General features: G+C 42.1%; 1 protein-coding gene across 2 annotated transcripts in view; it reads right to left on the reverse strand.

The window, feature by feature from the left end:
* Positions 1–21,203, reverse strand: part of cntn4 (contactin 4) — a 215,764-nt gene that overhangs the window by 21,449 nt on the left and 173,112 nt on the right. For both annotated transcript variants that reach the window (XM_080891754.1, XM_080891753.1), the window contains exon 12: positions 7,858–7,985. In XM_080891754.1, the coding sequence (XP_080747880.1) occupies positions 7,858–7,985 (128 nt within the window). The remainder of the gene's footprint in view (positions 1–7,857; positions 7,986–21,203) is intronic.

Raw genomic sequence — 21,203 nt, forward strand, 5'->3', positions numbered from 1 at the left:
CAAAGTTTTTGCATGAAAGTGCTTGTACCAATTCATTTACTGTACCAATCTAGCACTAGTTGGAAATTGTGCAAACATGCAATTTTACAAGCAAGGTTAAAGAGCTATGAAGTGTGACTGAGTTCTCCCTTAGAGGCAGGGTGAGGAGAATGGTCATTTGAGAGCTACTTGGATCGCTCATCCACATCATTCATCCACAGAACCAAATTGAGGTGGTTCAGATATCTGCTCGGTGAGATATTTCAGGCATGTTCTACTGGGAGGAGGTCCTGAGGCCAGACCCAGGACTCAGCTGGCTTGGGAACAACTTGGTGTCCCCCGGGCCAGGGTAAGGGAAGTCTGGACTTCTTTGCTCAGACTGCTGCTGTGAACCAGATAAGTGGTGCAAAATGGATAGACGACGTAACATACTCGTAGTATAGTATGCTTATTTTCAATCATGTTGTGATTTTTCTAGTTGACTCTTCATGAGTGAATACAGTGAGATTTTTGTCCTGGTTAAGGAGCTGACAAAATGTTACAGCAGGGGTAGGCAACTCCAGGCCTCGAGTGCCGGTGTCCTGCTGGTTTTAGATGTGTCCTTGATCCAACACAGCTGATTCAAATGGCTAAATTACCTCCGCAACATATCTTGAAGTTCTCCCGAACACTGGTAATGAACTAATCATTTGATTCAGGGGTGTTGACCCAGGGTAAGCTCTAAAACCTGCAGGACACCGGCCCTCAAAGCCTGGAGTTGCCCACCCGTGTGTTATGGGATCACCAAATTGATAATTCATCCCACGGTGAACATCTTTAGTTTCATCTTTCTTTCAGTCTTTAAGATCCACGCATGTGCACCTTGTGGTGCAGACAGAGGGAAACTACCTATCTACGAAAAAGATCTCTCTAGATGTCGCCCACAATGACAGAATATTCCTCGTCTACTTTTGAAATGTCTCCAAAACAAATGGCTGCTACAGTGGGTCACAGTGCCGAAAAGATGAATTGCTTGAGAGAGCCAAACTGACGTGAACACTGTAGGATCTCTGAAGTTTTGAGTTCACTGACCATCCGTAATGATCGGCGGCAACCCTAATTGCAACGGCTCATCTCCAGTGTAATCAAAATTCCGAGAGCACGTCTATAATCAAGTGCAATTAATCTGCTAATATCCCCCCAGTGTTGGAATAATGGGGACATTAACAGGGCTCATCTGTTGTGACTGCTCCTCTGCTGTGTGCGAGGTGGCTTATTCACAGCGGGAGATACAGAATGCTGTTTGACAGGTATTTTTCAGTATTCATATCACCAAAGTCAATTTGAATAAACTACTGTCATCTCCCATAAGGGCTGATCCCGCAACACAAATTTCTCCCCGCTAAACAGGTTTCCAATCCTCAATGAAGTAGTGCATGTAAATTACCCCATCCCATTTTGCAAACAATATCACTTGTGACAGAAAGGCACACGTTCATATACAGGAACATTTGTACATCAGCCACAGAAAACAGCTTTAACATATTATGATGGGAAGGAAGCGAGTGTGTGAGGGTGTCAAATAAAACCCATATTCCTTTTCACAAGAATAATGAGTGGATAACAGCGGTGTCTGTTTATGCTGAGAAGACAGACATGGTTGTGTTTCTTTGCAGCCTGATTGGAAAACCACATATAGGCCATCAACCTGAACCTACAGGGAGAGCAGCAGGTTCCACTGCCCCCCTTCTTACTCCCACTGATTGGCTGGGGGCGGGTGGGGGTGTTCTCTACCATTTTCATTTCACAGTGTCTGATAAATGGGAAAGAGAGAGTGGAACTGGTGCAGGATGGTACAGCAATGCTGTACTTTTTAATCAGGTTTTAAAGTTGCACTTAAAATATCCCAGAAATTAACATTTGCAAGAGACAAATACAATAATCATCATTAAATGTTTGAAAAACAACCCCCCAAAAAACACTTTATGGAAATGTCTGAATAAATTTTAATGAAATAAATAAAATAACATGCCACAACTCTCTCATTGGCTCTCACAGCCTAAAGCATAATTTCTCTGTGAGGACATATTTTCTGCAAAAATCCAAAGGATGCGATGGTTATGCTTGCTCCCGAGGGCATTGTCATAAGAGAGGCCTGTTTTCTGTTTGCTATATCAACAGTACTGTGCTTTAGCATTAGCAAACAAGTTAAGCAAGATTAAGTTAGTGAGCAAAATGCTATGATAGATACATAGTGTAAAAGATGAATTTAGCGACACATTATCGTTTGGTTTCTGAAATCCCGCTTTGAAGCCAGATCTGGCATGACTAAATCTTTTAAAACATTCATTTAATATGCCCTAAAAACTCAGCAGGACAGTATTTGTACAGATACAGTCGGAAAGCTGTTGTTCCGTAGACCAGCGGTCCCCAACCGTCTTTGCGCCACGGACCGGTTTAACGTCAGACAATATTTTCACGGACCAGCGTTTAAGGTGTTGCGGATAAATACAACAAAATTAAATGATACGACCAAGACAAAAACTGTGGTATTCTGTAAATATAATAATAATTGCAAATTCACTGTGTAATTGTGTAACTTCAGCAGCGTCCTCCTGAAAAGCGACAACAACATTGAGAGTAACATCCTCCTCTCTGCCCCTTAATGCTCTCTGGTTGCTATGGTAATGCGCAGACCATAGATCTGGTGTCCTATGGGGCGATCGTGGCTCAAGAGTTGGGCGTTCGTCTTGTAATCGGAAGGTTGCTGATTTGAGCCCCGGCTCCGACAGTCTCTGTCGTTGGGCAAGACACTTCACCCGTTGCCTACTGGTGGTGGTCAGAGGGCCCGGTGGCGCCAGTGTCCGGCAGCCTCGCCTCTGTCAGTGCGCCCCAGGGCGGCTGTGGCTACACTGTAGCTTGCCATTGCCAGTGTGTGAATGGGTGGATGATTGTGTATAGTGTAAAGCCCTTTGGGATCCTTAGGACCAAGTAAAGCGCTACACAAATACAGACCATTTACCTATACACAGAATCCAGATTTAAGGCACTGGCTTGCCATTGGTTTAATTTTCCCAACCTGGATGCTATACACATGTTTTAAACCATCTGTGGTTAGATATTACGTAATTTGTCCATTTTCTGATATCTATGTTATCTATAGGTAACATTAACCAGTTTTGACTTAAACGTCTGGAAGTCTGTTTGGCCATATTGAAATGTAAGCATGAGTGAAAAACTGCTGTCAACGTGGGTGGAGTATTTGCTTAATCGAGGCATTGTTTGGTTTTTTTAGGATCAATTTTGATTGATCTCAGTTGGTCTTTTTAAATTTTACCTAGTGCTAGCGTGCCTGCTAGCGCAGACGCAAGATATCTCATACAGCCAAATAAAGACCTGAGTAGGATAAGTCGTGCAAAAGCCATTGCAAACCCAGAGAAACAGAATAATAACTGCAATTCACGTAACGGCTGCAGGTGTCACCAATGAATTTCTGAAATCCTTTAATTTCTCTCACTTCTATTATGCAAGGCGTACTGCATTTGGTAGAGCGGCAGAGTCGTCAATGGGAGCCAGAGCGAGGCATCAGCATAAATCAGCGGCAAGGTGCACTCTAAGCTCTCCCCACATCCTTGACTGTTGCTGACTTTCAGGCATTCATAATATATGAAATCTGTCTTTTATAATTCAACAGAAAAAGGAAACACGCCTTGATAGTGATTTACAGAAGACAGAGCTGCAACAGAGTTATTTAAAATTCCATTATGTGACGTGTTTTTGGCTAAAAAGGAGAATGAACATATAGATACAATAACAGGATTTTCTTCTCGCTGTTATTCTCATTGACATTAATCAATGTTTTTTTTTTAAAGTATTCAATCAAACACTAGCCTGCAGGGGCTGAGCAAGTCAATTAATCCATGTTTCTATGGCAACTACTTGAATAATTGGAGAAAAAAACCCTGATATGGTAGCAGACTGTTCTGTTGACACTGCATTTCAAAGGATTTTACAGACTGCTAACTTGTAGAAGAAGGACAATTTAATGGATTGAACCTCTGAGCAAAAACTATAAACTACACACAAAGAAGAAGAAGCTCTGTCTTCGAGACTTTATGAAAAATGATTTTAGCTTTCTCACACAGGGTATTGGAAGGATTTGGGCACGATTTTATTAGATTTTCTTTTTTTTTTTGACCTGTGTAGTTCTTTCCCCCCCACGGGTATTTAATAACAGCGCAGACGAATGATCAATGTATTCTGCATGTTCATATGAGGTTACAGTGAATCGTACTCTCTCTTAGGCGGTGAGTAGAAGGTGTGAGCGAATTTCCAGCATGCTCTGACCCACGGGGTTTACCTCGGCGTCTCGGAATATTCTGCTTCTGGTGAAGCCGAAGAAATGCAGTCGTAGCTGCGAGAACTGCACTTGTATGCGTCGTGTGAAAATTCCTGAACTACAGAGTACATGCAAATCTAGATAGAAAACCTTTATATGAAAAACCTTTTGAAATATGAGGCGTGAACTTTTCTCCCTCAGGGCAATATACTGAAAATCAATAACTCTATAAATGTAAAAGAAGCTGCTCAACGAGGAAGGTCAAAACAGAACATTTAACAATAGCACAAATGAGCCCAGGAACCCCTGTGAAAAGGAGGTCACAGTGAGGGTATAGTTCACTGAATATGTCAGCAAATCCTCCGGGAGCCTGACGAGGTGAGAACACTATCCCCTGTGGAAATGGGACAGAAAAGCTGCGGTGTGCACAGCATAAAGCCGCCGCAGAATGCACCGCACTTTATACCCAGCTCACATTTATTTTTAATGAAGTATAATAAGTCACAGCACCGGAGCAGAAATGCAATCCCCAACCCAGATGATCCAACAACACGAAGACTATTTTTTTCTCGCAGTATATCCTTCTGCTGGTACTGGGGGGCACAGCGAGGCAGTGAGCCGAATGATTTCAACATCTCTGCAAACAGACATAGCAGCTGAGGTGTCTCTGTCTAGTAATGACAGCACAGAGAGAGAGGGGGGAAAAACCTGCTTTTTGTGGGACTTATCAGAAGATGGAGATTGGAGGATGCTTGGATGCTTCATAAAACGTGCCCCTTTTCTGTGTCGGCCATTTTTTATGAATGAAAATTAAACACTTGTGGCTATTTTATTTTAAGGAAAATAAAACAGGTATCCAGCAGCAGTAGGTTGGTAGTCTTTAGGTGCTACTATAGGTAAAGGCGTTGCACTGTCACTCAGGAGTAATGTTAAAGGTAAGTGGAACAGTGTGGGCTCCTGTCCACTGCAGCTGCTGTATGTGTTTCTCATTCCAGAGCTTTGTCTCCATGATGAAGCAGCCTGGTTTCATTCCTGGGGCACTGATACATGCTGTTTAACCAAAGCCGCTGTCATGTCTTACTTTACAGACTGATATTAATTGTGTTTTAATTGTTGCACAGCGGTTTGTGACTTTTAAGCCTGTGAAAAGCGCTACTTATAGAAATTGATCCATCACTCCCAAGTCGTCACTGGTCAATGTTTAGAGGAGCTGTTACAAATTTTTCCCTCCAACTGTCTTTATTGGGATTTTTAGGTACAGTAATGAAATGAAAAAAAGGGGATGTCATCAGCATTACTGCAAATAGTCTCTGGTGAGTTGAAATTAAATTACAGGCTGTCATATTGTATAAAATTAATTCCCATTTTCTCTCAGTGTGCATTTGATCTTTTTCTAATATTAATATTTCATCAACAAGGTGGTTTCTTTTGTTTCCAGTCAGCAAAATGAGTCTTTGTGTGAGCAATAACACAAAACAAACCAATGTGTGATTGATTGTTGGTTATTCGATGATTCCAGGGTGGCTGCTTTCACCCCAAATAGAGCTATTCCAGAACTGAATCCAGAAACTGAATCTGTTCTACAGAAAGTCTGAAACATCTTACACAAAAAGTTTATAATATTTGGGCAGTTGAAGAATGTGTGAGGCAGACAGATTGATGTTTGTCCACAGAATGGGTCGGAGGACTCTTATTCAGTAAGATTTAGGATATTGCAAATTTCTTAAAACACCAGGATATATAAGAAGTATATTAAAAGAGCAAGAAAATGTTAAGTAACTATTATTGTCACAACTTTAATATATCCAGTCAACACTTCACCTGTCAAATTCCTGGGTGATCTGGATGCAAAAATCTGAAAAATGATGCTTAAATAAATTTAAGCATCAAATAAATTTTCCGTAATTTCATCTATTCAAGTGGCTTTTAGTGGCGAAACCTACTGTAACAAGGGACTGGCAAAAAAGCATCAGCAAGCTTTTATAGGCAAACATTTCTGTACAGAGGAGCAAAACATATTTGTACCTTATAATTAAGCCTATTAAGTATTAATTAGCTTATCAACATTTCCATTCAGTATATAATTAAAATCTTTGTGACTACTCTGCAATAATACTGTGTTTTTATTTAATTGATGAAGCTATAAAACTAAAATTTATTGTTTTTCTATTGTTTACTTAATTCAGTCACTAACACAGCACTGAAGTGGGAGCAAAAAATGCCTATTAGCTTGAACAAGCTTACTTTTAAACTGAGTAGTTCTAAAGCTCTGCATACCACTTTGAACATTGCTGGTATTTGTGAAAATTATCAGCTTAAATGTTGCTTACTTTGATCATAAATAAAACATAAAGCAGATGAACAGTTTTAAAATTAGCAGAAGTAAAAAACAAAGCAGTAGAGCGACAGATCAGGCATACTATGAAAACAGTAATGCTTTTGGTGAAAGCAATCAAATCTGATCATGCACTAATACATTTTTCTTTTTTTGTATTTGAAAGCTTTACAAAAACGAGCCATTTATGTGTCTGCATCCACGCTAACCACCTCCACTACTGAGGTTCAGCAAGATTCAGGATGTGGAGCTCGATGCACATATTAAAGCCTTTTTCTTTGATTCAATGTAAGCTACACGTTTTTAGATTTGGTGGATCTAACTTACAGCAATGATACATAAAATTTTCATTCCCATATTGATAGCTGCAGGGAGCCACTGGAGGCGGGTGAAAGAGCAGCATTCAGCTTCAGTAAGACTTGAGCAATACTCAGTGTAAACAAGGTAGACTTAGATTCCTCAGATAAAGTTAAATGCTTTGAGTCCTCCTTGAGACGCCACCTTCACCTGTAGTTTGCATGAAAGAGGCAGACTTGTCTGCCAGCACTTGTCACTTGTCATCCTTCAAAGTAAAAGTTGTGACTTACTTCTGCTACCTTTACATTTTACAAGCTGCAACTTTTGAAGGCAAACAATCTGCATTTCCAGTTTATGTCAAAATTTTCACAGTTTCCCTGCAGCTTAGGAAATAGTTGGTGTTTGCGGAAAAGTTGGACTTTGCAACCAACTCTACTAGGAGCAAGCGACCTCCAATAACCACGCTTTTCACTAGCCACCGGTGAGTCACTGACCATTCTCTACGTGTGCATAACTGGGGTTTTAATGACTGATTTCAAATCAAGCCCCAGCAAAGTCCAGCAATCATTTTCCTCTCATGACCAAATGGTTGTCCACCATCTCTAGGCCTGTGTGACTCGGGCCTCAGTCTAACCAGGTAGTTTTGAGTGATTTAGAGGTTTAGACATGATCAATCAAAACAATAAAGGAACTGAAAACACTGCACAAAATACAAAGGTTCCAGGCTGACAAAAGATGAGTACAGGAAGACTACTCATGTTTCCTTTTACTATTCAAGCAGTCAGCCAGCTATCTACATATCTCATTATTGGCATCGTGTTGTTGGAGAACAATGCCTTTCTCTCTATAACTACAGAGGTGACCAATATGGGATGGAAAAACCTGCAAAAGCAAAAGTGGTGAATCGTAAAGGCTGAACAGGAAATACCTTTAACTATGATGCTTCCCGTGCTGCTTGCCACACCAAACTGGTTTCTTGCCACACACGTGTAGAGGCCTGCATCAGATTTGGTCACATTCCATATCCGCAGACTACCGTTGTCCAGAATGGAGATTCTGTGGTTACAAAAAAAAAGGAAATAATTTATGTGACTGTCAAAGCAACAGATTTTTGTAAGAAGAACAAATGTTGCTGTGCGTGCATCGTGAAATTTTAACTACGTGGCATGGCTGACATAGCACAAAAGATAAGTGACGAATACGCAGAAAAGAAAATTTCTCACTGTCTCTAATTAGGTTCTGCTTCTTTGCAGATGACAACAATGAGAAATAGGAGTGTATTTTCAGGGCTGATTAATTCAACACATGACTTGGAGATATCTAGGACAATAGTGGCTCCGTGCCCTTTACACAACAGCCACAAGTGCTTCAAAAAAGGTCAAAAGGCCTTAACAAAAGTTGACATTTTGTAAATAACGAGGAAAAATGGAAATTGTGCCCTTGAAAGCAAAGTGTTGGGGGAAATCAAGGGTGGACCACCTCATCAAAGCGCACTGAATTTTAATTATCTGAAACGCTCTGCTGATTCGGCAAACTGTATAATGGCGTCAGCCTGATTGTGAGAGGGGAACATGATGTGTGGCAGCTAAACTGCCCCGTTCACCTGTGAAAACAGTCAAAGGAGTCAAAGCGAATAGAGGCCTGCAGTGAGGGTGAAGACCCTCTGCTAGTCCATACGAACACCTAAATCTGCAATAACCACTTACTCTACATTAAAGAAACAAAACAAATGCTAGCTGCTATAACCGGTGTCCTTTTCAGTGGCAACAGAATCTGATAGACCCACAGGACGCCACCTTCTCAAAGGCAAGTCATCAGGCAGCAATTAGCTGGTGAAGAGTGTGTAGCAATTAGGCGCTAAAAAGCAGGTTTTATCAGGACGAAGAGTATAACAGAGATAAAAGGCAGGTAAATATCAGTTAGTCATTAACTTCCAAACAGGAAGTAACATATAAAAACAGAAACGAAGAAGTGTGAGCGAGCCACTTCAGGGGAGGCTCATAAAGCTGTGAATGCAACATTAGCATATTGTTCCCTGAAGATTTACATGGCATTTAATCAGAGTCATCTTTCAGGGTCATGAAATGCAAAACTGAGGAGTGGATGTCAGATTAGTAAACTTCAAAGCTTTCAGTTTGTCCTTATGAACCATCGTCACAATATCAGAATTACAGTAAGAGCGCTACTTTCAAAGGTTGTTTTTAAAACGTTCTTTCAAATAAACAACATCTGGAGTTATATTTTTGGTCACCTGGTGAATATGTGTAAAAGTCTTGAGCCACATGTCATTTCTTTGTATTTTGCTGGGAAAACTTTATTGAAACATGCAAACAAAAATAGAAATACGGTGTAACGAGCAAAAACAGAGTTTGTACAATTCTAATGAGGTTAAAAGTCATTGTTTTGTATGGAACTCAAACAAGCTTTCATGTAATAGGTTTAAGCAGACTCTTCAGGAATAGTTCTCCAGTCTTCTTGATGGACATCCAAAACTCTTCTTTGGATGCTCGCTGCCTTTTCGTCCCTTCTCTGTCAGGATAATCCCACGCTGTTACTAATGTTGAGCTCAATAGTGTTCCATTGAGTTCCACTGTAATCCTGATGAGTCATGAGTAGATAGTAAATGGATTAAATAAAGGTGCCTCACTTAGGTCCTGTGTCAGGTCTTTGCTGGATTTTCTTCTATTTATTAAGGACATTGGATATTTTTAGGTGGTCTGCCACTTCTTATTTTCTCCACTACTTGTCTAGTTTCCTCAGATTTTAACGGCACACAACATGCTGACATATCATTCCTCTGAAAATGATCAGGTACAAAGACTGAACTGAAAATAAGTGAAAAAGCAGCCAATGTCAGAAAGCCTGGAGAACTATTTCCCAATAACACTGAAATCTGACTTGTGGGAACCAAAAGTAATGAGTGTGCACAAAATCTTCCTTTATCTGTGTTTCTCTATCTGACTCTTAGAAACACGTGTGTCTACAGCTGTTAAATCAAAGGCTCTGGGCACTTACTGTGCACAATTATTTAAATGAACTTTAATTTTAATGGTCACCAGGATAAAAACGCTACATGTATAGAGTCTCCAGTCAAATGCGACTGACTCTGACCCAACATAAGGTTTTAAAAAGCTTTTTTCCCTTTTATCCCCCACAGAGAGAATTCAACTCAGGAGTCTTTGAGTGCTATCTCTCTCTCTGTAATATCTCTGGATAATGTGCCTCCGTGTTCACCAGCTCATTTTTTGCTTTATCTTGCTGCTGTTAGAGCTTGGCAGGTAGTGTACTGTACAAAAGCATGGACATATTTTCTTGAAAACAGACGCCTGTTGGCTGAAAAATGCACTGTGGATATGATGATATGATGAGAGACAATCTGAAAAGTGAGGCTCTGGGCCAGAAAAAAACCACACTGAGCTGAAAGAGAGTCCAATTAAAAGTATGGCGATTTTAAGATTTCCAGAAAATCCTGTTTAAAATTAGTTTTCTGTTTTTGTAATCACGCTAGAAAGTAAAAGTTATTGAAATGTAATATCTGAATCAGCCGGGCTGTTCCTCTGACCCTTAATAGCTGCTGCTCTATAAAGCACCAATTAAAACTATCTGTCAGCACTGTATCCAAATACCTACTACTGCAGTAATTAACAGTCCAACCAGGTTTAAAAACCTATTTGAAACAGCTATTTGACTGTTACAAATATTTGCTGACGCAGTCCGAGTTCATCAGCTTTCATCACCGTTACGTGAGAATGGTTGTTTGCGTTTAACTGGGAGCATTTAGCTGAAATGTGGCTGATACAGTGTGGCACACTGTCTTTCCCCCTCCACCCCACCTCTTTGTTGGGTTTTTCTTTTCAAGTGGTGGATGCGATAAGAAAGTGCAGAGGTAGTTAGTGTAAGTGAATCTACTTCTAAAACCACATGGTGCTGCTGAGTGGATACTTCTGGGTTTATATCAGGCTGAGAGAAAAGTGCTGAATGCAGAGTAGCCAACAATGACCATCAGTTACACGGGGGCATATCGCAGTGTGGGCTGGCGCACAGTTAATGGCGTCAAACCTGCAGGCTGATATTTATGAGGAAAGCAGCCCATTAAATGGCACTGCGGCCCTACAAGTGGCCGTAACACGGAGCCGAGTAAGCACAATTAAAACAACTGCTGTACATTAATTGAATTGCATTGCATTGCCACTCCCGTGTTTATAGCCGAGCTGCTGTGATGACTCGTGGTATTTAAAGGAAATTTAAGGGTGCGCATCAACTAAGCACGAGCGTAAACACACGCAAAGGCATGCTGCTTTAACTAGAACAAGCTCTGACCCAGATCAAGTCTACCTGCAGCACGATGCTCACAGTAATTCCTCAACATAACTAAATACCCACGTTTGTGCGCGGTGCTCTGTATATCCCCCATCCCATTACCCTCAGGGACGAAAAAGCCATCATGTGTTGGCGCGTCTTGTAAGAGCGTGAACAAGTGGTGCAAGCCCAAAGGAGAGAGAGCCAAGACTATTCTCAGCCATTCACCGTATCGTGTACTTTTCTCTGTAGATTCATGTAAAGACCGGGGAGGAACTTTCCTTTCACTGACATCACAGAGAAAAGGAGCAGACTGGATGTCTGCATAAGTGTTCGTCATTTCAGTCTGAAGCTAATGGAAGAAAAGATGAGGTCAAATACAGTAGAAGTCAGCCGAGGCGCAGGAGTGCTGAATAAGAGATGGAGACACACTATTAACACATTTCTGTTTTGCTCCCTGTCTTCTCTCTCCTCCGCTGCAGCCCAGACAACATGTCTGCGCGATGAGCCCATTATGCAAGGAGACATTTTCCACCCTGGTCCCGGGAGAATCCAGAGGATGGGAGGTATCAATAATTCACAGGTGAGATGAACACAAGTGCCACTCCTTTCATCCCTGCCTCACATGGTTTAATGGACACGGCTGTAATTCTCTCCAAAAGGAGGCGATTATTTTGAACACGGCGAGATGTCCGAATGCACTCGTGTAATCCCAAAAAACACAGGTGTGTATTTTTTGGGGGGGAGATCAAGCCTCAGAGGACAGGGGCTGCACAGCGTTGATCCTCCCTGCTCTCCACCAAGATGAAAGAGACAAATAACATCAGTCACAGAGCAGCTATCACGAGGCGCTGTGAAGTGGAAATCGCAGGAGAAGAGCCCGGTCCAAATTGAAAGCCTTATGTTTTGTGTTTTTTGTATTTGTGATTTCCTTACGTTCTCTCTGAGACGATGTTAACAGATGCACACTTTGCCTTTTTGCAAGCTTCCTTACCATAAAAAAACAAACACTTGAAAGCCTTGTTTTGATCTTTCATTCAGACATATTTTGTCTTTGATCTGTTTGATAAATTCTGGATGTCGAGAGGAAACTGTCACAATCCAAATAATGAATCTGTAATAAAAAAAAAAGGGAAGGAAATTGCGTGTTGAGTGGAACAGTTTTGAACCAAGCCTGGAACGAGTTTGTAACGGTGGGCGCCTCAAACAGAGGAATCATATTAAGTTGCCCTCTACATAAACACGCTAAGTCGCCGTCGAAGAAGAGGAGCGCACTCATCAGAATTCAACATGCAAACAATATGCGTAATCACAGATCAGATCTGATTCGAGAGTTCCAAACAGGAACGTTCTTGAATGCTCGGTGATTCCGAGATGCTGCGGCTGATTGGCGGTGCGGCTGCAGGACGGAGGCGTGCCTCTCTGCTTAATTAACAGGGTAAATAAAGCCGGCTTGTGAAAATAGGGGTTAAGATTTTATCAGTGGAATTACTCAGCCATGAGACCACAGGAAGAGAGAGATCTTCGCGAGCTTAGGGTGATTTCACCAAATAATTCGTCTCAGCTAAAGCCTTTTGTACACAAAGATTACTGCCTGAGAGCACAAACAGCGTGCTCAACTCACTACCTCGCCAGCCATTCACTTCCAAATACCAGTTAACTCAATGTGGAAAGTGTGGAGGGGTAAAAAAACAGTACTGCGGGGGATGTGTTTGATATTGTGTTTGCCTTCCGTGGTAAACTCACAGATAAGGTGAGGTGTTCTCGTGTTACTATTTCCGACCTGCGCCGGCCATCGTCGACCTACCTGCAGGAAGCGTTTCTAATCATAATTATATCAAAGCGTCAGCATCACTAACAGCGCTGGAGGCCAGAAGCTGTAATGTGGTGAGGGTGCCAAGAAGGAGGCGAGGTCACCGTATCCTCTGAGCTGGGATAAGGGGGTGGGACCTAACTTCAGGTGTTGATCTATGCTCTCTACTGCTTTAAAAACCCTGAAGTGCGGGCCGGGGGAGGGGCCGTCTGAGATAAATTGAAAGGCTGTCTCTCTTGAGCTTCCCCACAGTGTGCTGTGCTGGAGAGAAACGGCCTTGTCAGTGGCATAAATCAAGCCCAGCTGTGGAGCGCAGACCCTGGATGCTAAAACTCACCGAATGCGGTGCGACTGCAGAAAAAAACCCTTCTCAGATGCTTCATGCAGCATCGTGACTAAACAAACTTGCCTTCTATTTTCTCGTGACGCTGCATGCATCAAGGTTAACGGTCAATTAGAGATAAAGCAGGTATGCGCTTTAAAAAAAAAAAAAAATTTCCAGTCAAAGCTATTGGCAGACACTGGTGAGACAGGGACACCTGGGCATTTAGTTTTGACAATTCTCCGATATAGGTGTAATTGATATTGATTTTTTCCCCTAGTCAGACCTGTACCACTGACTCTCACCTTGTCGCATGGATCATTAGCTGCAGCAAATGATCAAAGCATTAGCAGATGGACAGAAGATGATTAACTTTGTGGTGGGCACAGCTTTAAAATGTGAAGCTGTGCCCACATAAATAGCATCAACAAAAGTGCCAAACACGGTGTCAGACAAACTTTGATGAAATAGCAGCAGTTTGTCTATGACTACTCAACCTCGACATTTGTTTTTCTATCTTTTCTTTAGCTACATAAGCCATAGGCCCGTGGCAACTGACTGAGTAAGAGCCCATTAGAAGCTGTTGGATGAATATCAGTGAAATAGTGATATCCAGTAAATACACCACACCAGTACCAGTTGATGTTTAGGTTAAAAAAGTCTATATCCAAAACAGGCTGGTGTAGAAGAACCAAAAAGAAATCACTGCTTTAGTTTCAATGCAGCGACAACTGTCGATCAATCAAGATGATTGCTCAGGTCACCTGGTGGGATGCAACTTGTCTCCAAGCAGTTTCTGTGTGACTCAGACCGACTACAACCACTTACAGACAGATTGGTGAAGGTCTGAAAATAACTGCAGTCAAATTTCTAAATGCAGAAAAATTACCAACATGTTCGAATCAGTGTGAGTGAAGTCTGCACTGATGAGTGAAGCTCATTTGCAATGCATGCCTTTGCAGTAGGGGGCCAGACGTAACTGTCTGTCAGCTGGTTGTATTCCAGTTACATTGGCATATAAAAGCAGGTTGCTGAGGACCCATTTCACTCTGCTGTTAAACTGCCTCATTGTTCCTGGAGGAATTATTTAAATTCTGTTCCCGATCTGTGTGGTTCTAGACATCTCTCTGAACTTGAAAGGAAGTTGTTAATATGAATATCTGTGTATGTACATGCAATTTCTGCAGACTTACCACAATTAACTGCTATATTATCACAAACAGACTCCATGTAATTTTCAGCTTGATCCTATTCGTTTGCAAAATGGAAACAGACTGATAGCAGTCCAAGCTGCCTTATTAACGTTTTAATGGTGTTTTATCATTGAAGCAATCCCTTTAAAGGTAACAACAAAATAATGGCTGTGCTATAATTTCCAACCACAGGACTTCAAACACAATTTTGGGGACTGGTGATGGGTGAATACATTTTGGTGCAATATATTTGATGAGACAGTCTCGAAAGCGTCCCCCAGACCGACGGTGCCATCACCATTGATGGCGAGCCACTGATCAAAGTCACCCAATTCAAATATCTCGGGTCCCTTGTCACCTCAGACTGCAAAACCCTACCAGACGCCAGAGCCTGTGTGAACGCAGCGTGGATGAAGTGGTGTCAGGTCACTGGAGTCCTGTGCGACAAGAGGATGCCAATCTACCTCAAGGCGAAAGTCTACAAGTCGATTGTGCTCCCAGTGGCATTCTACAGGTCAGCGTCCTAGCTAGCGACCACCAAGCATAAGCAAGTTCTTCACACAATGGAGATGAAGATGCTAAGGTGGCCGCTGGGTCTCACACGACACGACCTGGGTGGCAACAGGACACGGCGAAGACCAAAACAGCACTGGATGAATCAAAAATGACATGAAGGCTGCAAACGTCACACTGGAAGATGCTCTGGAAGATGAAGTGGAGGAAGGACTGCAAAACAGCGGACCGTGCATCGAGCGGGACATGAACCACTAGGAAGGAGACATTTGATGAGACCGTTTAAGCAAAATATTTTTGTAGTTGCACTTCCTGTACACTTGTCTCACGGCTGACTTCTCAGAGTTTCCGTGACGACCTGGCTCCAGGTCATATGACACCTTCACTGTTGAGGTTTTTGTTCAGTATCCAGAAAGATGAATTTTAACACATCATAAAGTTGTAAAATTGGGAAATTGAGGCTGTAAACATGCTTTTCAATGCATATAAAGTTAAGCATTTTGACATGGGAGGCAATCAAGACTGACTCATGTTTGAAACCAGAGGTCATTAGAAGAAGGGTACTTTTTGGCAATTACATGTGGCTTCATTTTTCAGTCCCAGAGGTTGTGCTTTGAATGTAACATGTGACTGTTGTCAGAAGGTGGAAGCAATGGGCCTGTCAGCTACAATAAAACACAAAAGTTATTGGAGCAGTGAAAAAGAAAAATATCCAAAACCTAAGACAGCTGCCAAATATATATGCATGCAACATCTTCCAGAAATGAATGAAAAATGAACACATTTGTGCACAGTTAGAGAGAAAGGTCCAATTCCTCTAAAAAAGCAGGAAAAATGAATGTATCATGATTATTTAAGTTTAGATTCAGCTCAATAATCCAGTGACCAAAGGCCTAACATAGAGTACTAAACGATTAACTGCCGTACCACAAACATGACTTCTTACTACAGTGCTGCATAATGAGGAACCAATGTGTTAAATGTAACATGCTTTTCATGCTGTTCACCATTAAAGATGACACACACAAAACTAGAGTGAAAGCAGAGAAATATACCTGTTAGCTGTGCCTTACATGTGCTGCTGAGTCAGTGCTGAGCCTCATCGTAATAAAACGCTAGGTTGCCAAAAAGCACAAATCACTCTCTGTGTGTGTTAGACGTTATTAAGCAGCTCAATTACCCAACCAGTTTACCCTACAAGTCTTTAAACTATATAAACAAACAAAAAAACCACCAAAAACGGTACCTTCCACAAAATTACCATCAATCGTGTAGAAAACACCCGCCTGACAGGAGATCTTTTGAAGGTGTCACTCAAAGCTCAGCAACAATATAACAAGCGCCTTTGTGACCGCTCTTTGCAGGGAGCTCTTGCTTTAAGACAGAGCAAATGATTAAGAATGATGGACACAAAATAAGCACTCGCTCTCCAAGTCTCAACAAAGACACTCTACGCAACCCGAGGCAGAGTTATGTGCTGATCGTATATATTTTTTTCCTATTTAGCTCCATTACCAGTGGAGTAAGTTGCAGACAGTACTTGAAAGACTTTCCTTTTGGTTCACTGTGTATTGACACTTGTCTCCAGGGCACCGGTTAGAATTAAAGCTTCTTTGGCAATATTGTAGCTTTATAAAAACGTGGCCAGGGGACAAAGGGGTGCTGAGCTGCAGTGCAAGTATTAATCTCTTACTCTATGAAATGCACACTACTGCTACAGCTCCAATGTGAATTACCATAATGTAAGCAGGGAAATGCCAAGTTTTTTTCCACATAGCTTCAACAGCAAGGATGGATCCTTCTTTTATTTCCTTTTTATTTCTGTGTGTGTGGCTTTTTTTTTGACAGGCACAGGAATTATACTTCTGTTTTCAACATTATAAAGTAGTTCTAGCTAAAGTTTGTTGAGCCATTTGAATACTGGATGTTTTGTCCCTGGGAAGTGCTTGTTGGGTCTATTTCCCAAGTAACGAGTAAAAATCAAATATGGATGCAGTTCAGCAGTAAAGAGAAAAGGTACGTATAATCCCAAGCATCCCCAGCCACGAAAATGCTGTTAAACTATCAGTGCTAAAAAAAACCTTAAAAACTAACTAAAACCTGCTAGCTTAAACATACTTTATGCGCGCGCGCACACACACACACACACACACACACACACACACACACACACACACACACACACACACACACACACACACACACACACACACACACACACACACACACCACTGTAGTGTCTGAGGACATTGGTGCAAATGAATCCTCTCAGAATAAATGTTGTGTATAAGTGTGCATTTTTTATAGGAAGGTGTCTTAATGAAGCAACCTGATTGAGAACATCTTAATTCCCGCCAGTGGAACATGATGTGATTGTGCTGGTAATTGCACTGCAAGGCGAGGGAGTTTATCTGCATGGGCCGCACGGTGGGCGTTGTGTACGCGCTTCCAGAGGATTCCTTTAATCGCAAAGTGCTCCGATGGTTTATTCCCCTTCCAGAGATATTCATCTCCACTCGTGTGCTGAGGGATCTTTTCAGGAATAAAGAGCACACACATGTTCCACAGGAAATTGTCAGAGGAACCAAGATGGATTACTCATGCTGCGCTGGCGGATTCTCACTTTGAAAAATGATATCAGCCACTGTCTTCCAGATAAAAATAATCCCGGCGAGCAGTACATGGGCTGCAGACGGGTAAAAAGGGCTCTGACCTAATCTCGGCAAACATCTCGGAATTCACTTTATCGCACTTCAGAGTGTTATTTGAGTTTAGTGAAAAGCGGGATTCTTGTCAGGCACGGCTTTTATAACCCTCCCCCTCCTGCTCTGAAGAGCAAAAAGTGCTAATTAAGCAAATGTTGAGTCAGACTGATAGATGACTGACAATGTATGGCACTGCGTGATGGGAAATAGTGACAGCTTAAAGGATATATTCTGCCTGTGAGTGATGCTGTGGGCCGCGAGAGGTAGCTCCACAATAGCGGCAAGGCAAATTGATCTACAAATCATTTTGATGGTCTCCAAATACAACAGCAAAATCAATTAATGCCTGTGATCATGACTGACAAGCGAGGGCCGAAGAACATTAAGTCAGCGCCCTTCAACACCGATCACCTTTACAGGGAGTCAAAGAGGCATCAGAGGCATGTTAAATTCCTCTCCTCTGGCTTTTTATCGCTCTTCTTCCTCCCAAACTCCGTTCTTGTTCTCTGCACACAATGACGGACATATGGTAATGCAGTCGTACATTATATCGTAATGCTCAGTAGTTCAGTAAAAGTTAAGTTGGCAAAATCCTTCCGAAGCATCATTCCTGGAAATTTAGACACACCAGCAAGCGTAATGACTTGCCGCTACACTTAGCAACTCTTAAGATTGCTATTGATGCTAAAAAAAAAGAAAAGATGAAGACATATCATTTTAAAGAAATGTGTCAGTGAATTATTTTAGGACACGAAGCACAGACTGCTTTTTGTGCATCTTTGATACAAGAATAACAAAAATATATACAGATACCACACACTCACCCCTGTCCCCTGCCATTGTGCAGTTAACAACGACAGTGGCATAGACATGGTTTTCACATCCTCCGTTTGTTGATGTTGATGTTTGATGGTTGCATACAAAAGATTGTGCGACTAAAGCCAACATGTCCCCAGGGAGAAAGAAGCGTTATCACAAATCCATGATCCATGAAATGCAGAGACTTGTTCTTATATTTGAGCGTAGGCCGACGGTGCCAGTGTTATATAAAATATAGGGAACGTACAAGAAAACTGACTGGTTTTATTTGATTATAAAACAACTTTACTTTGATAAAAGAAAGGCAGAGGATCCCTTTGTGCTTTTTTGCTGTTAAAGATAAAAAAAGGTCTTTTAGAATTAGAGTTAGGGTTAATACTGTTTGAAGTGTTTGGCAAACAACAGTGGAGAACGCGCATGGTTACCGGAAAATCTTTATTGTACTACAGGCATTTGGTGTATGTGCCTGGCTGAGGAGCCAGTGATGCAAAGCTGTGACCGAACGCCTTCAAGTCAGAATCCAGACGCAGTGATACTGTAGCGCTGTGGATATTTGGTCGGTCTGGTGTGACTGGTGAAAGAGTACAGTTTGTGACTGTACTGGGGGACAGATGAAAAACTGTCGGCCTTTGTCAGTCTCACACGTATGTTCGTGGAGAACCTGTAAATGACCTGATTCTCGGTCGAGTTCTTATGCGTAGTAGAGCAGCTAATGCTGTAATCTTAGGCAGCATGGTGGTAGAGTGGTTAGTACGCGACCATCAGACATCATTAACAAGATTTCTGGTTCTCTGGTTACCTGAGGTCTTTTTATGCAGAGTACATGTTCAGAATAAAGCACTGTATGAATGTATGGTTAAAATGCGACTTGTTGTCTAAAGCAAATATTTAATGAGACTAGAAAAAATCTATATAAAAGCGGGTACATTATTATTATTATTGTTACATAATTGCCACAATTTGAGGCTCATATAATATGCAAAAAGTGACACGCTGCACGGTTAAATTCTTCTTTTATTATTTAAAACAAATGTTTATTTGTAGAGTCACTGTGTTTGGGCTGCTGATGCAACCCAGTATCATAGAAAACGTACACTCAACAAAAATATAAACGCAACACCTTTGTTACTGCTCCCATTCCCCATGGGATGGACGTAGAGACCTAAAATTCATTCCAGATACACAATATAACCATCCCTCCCAAACAGTGGTCACAAATCAGTCCAAATGTGTGGTAGTGGGCACATCTGCTATATTGAGATAATCCATCCCACCTCACAGGTGTGCCACATCAGGATGCTGATCTGACATCATGAGTAGTGCACAGGTGTACCTCAGACTGCCCACAACAAAAGGCCACCCTGGAATGTGTAGTTTTTTGTGCTATTGGGGGTCTGGGGACCCAGAACCGGTCAGTATCTGGTGTGACCACCATTTGCCTCATACAGTGCAACACATCGTCGCATGGAGTCTATCAGATTGTCAATTGTGGCCTGTGGAATGTTGGTCCACTCCACTTCAATGGCTGTGCGAGGTTGTTGGATATTCGTGGGAACTGGTACACGCTGTCGTATACGCCGGTCAAGCACATCCCGAACATGCTCAATGGGTGACATGTCCGGTGAGTATGCTGGCCATGCAAGAACTGGGACATTCTCAGCTGCCATCTGCCCTGAACAATGTGAACCATGATTCATCCGTGAAGCGCACACCTCTCCAACGTGCCAGACGCCATCGAATGTGAGCATTTGCCCACACAAGTCTGTTACGGCGACGAGCTGGAGTCAGGTCAAGACCCCGATGAGGACGACGGACATGCAGTTGAGCGTCCCTGAGACGGTTTCTGACAGTTTGTGCAGAAATTGTTTGGTTGTGCAAACCAATTGTTCCAGCAGCTGTCTGGGTGGCTGGTCTCAGACGATCTTGGAGGTGAACCTGCTGGATGTGGAGGTCCTGGGCTGGTGTGGTTACACGAGGTCTGCGGTTGTGAGGCCGGTTGGATGTGCTGCCATATTCTCTGAAACGCCTGTGGAGACGGCTTATGGTTGAGAAATGAACATTCAATGCACGGGCGACAGATCTGGTTGACATTCCTGCTGTCAGCATGCCAATTGCACGCTCCCTCATTGCTTGTGGCATCTGTGGCATTTTGCTGTGAGACAAAACTGCACATTCCAGGGTGGCCTTTTGTTGTGGGCAGTCTGAGGTACACCTGTGCACTACTCATGATGTCCGATCAGCATCCTGATGTGGCACACCTGTGAGGTGGGATGGATTATCTCAATATAGCAGATGTGCCCACTACCACACATTTGGACTGATTTGTGACCACTGTTTGGGAGGGATGGTTATATGTGTATCTGGAATGAATTTTAGGTCTCTACGTCCATCCCATGGGGAATGGGAGCAGTAACAAAGGTGTTGCGTTTATATTTTTGTTGAGTGTATAATAGACACACTTGTCCACCGTGTCCATTTTACTCTTTGTCTTTCTAAAGCGTGAAACGTACACACATGCTGAAGTTGCAGTAAATTGCAGTAACGGCAGAGTGGGATATTTTATTTCAGTGTTTAAAGAGACACAGTGACTCTAAAAATGAACAATTTTTT

The sequence above is a fragment of the Rhamphochromis sp. 'chilingali' genome (assembly GCF_963969265.1).
Source record: "Rhamphochromis sp. 'chilingali' genome assembly, chromosome: 9".
NCBI lineage: Eukaryota > Metazoa > Chordata > Actinopteri > Cichliformes > Cichlidae > Rhamphochromis > Rhamphochromis sp. 'chilingali'.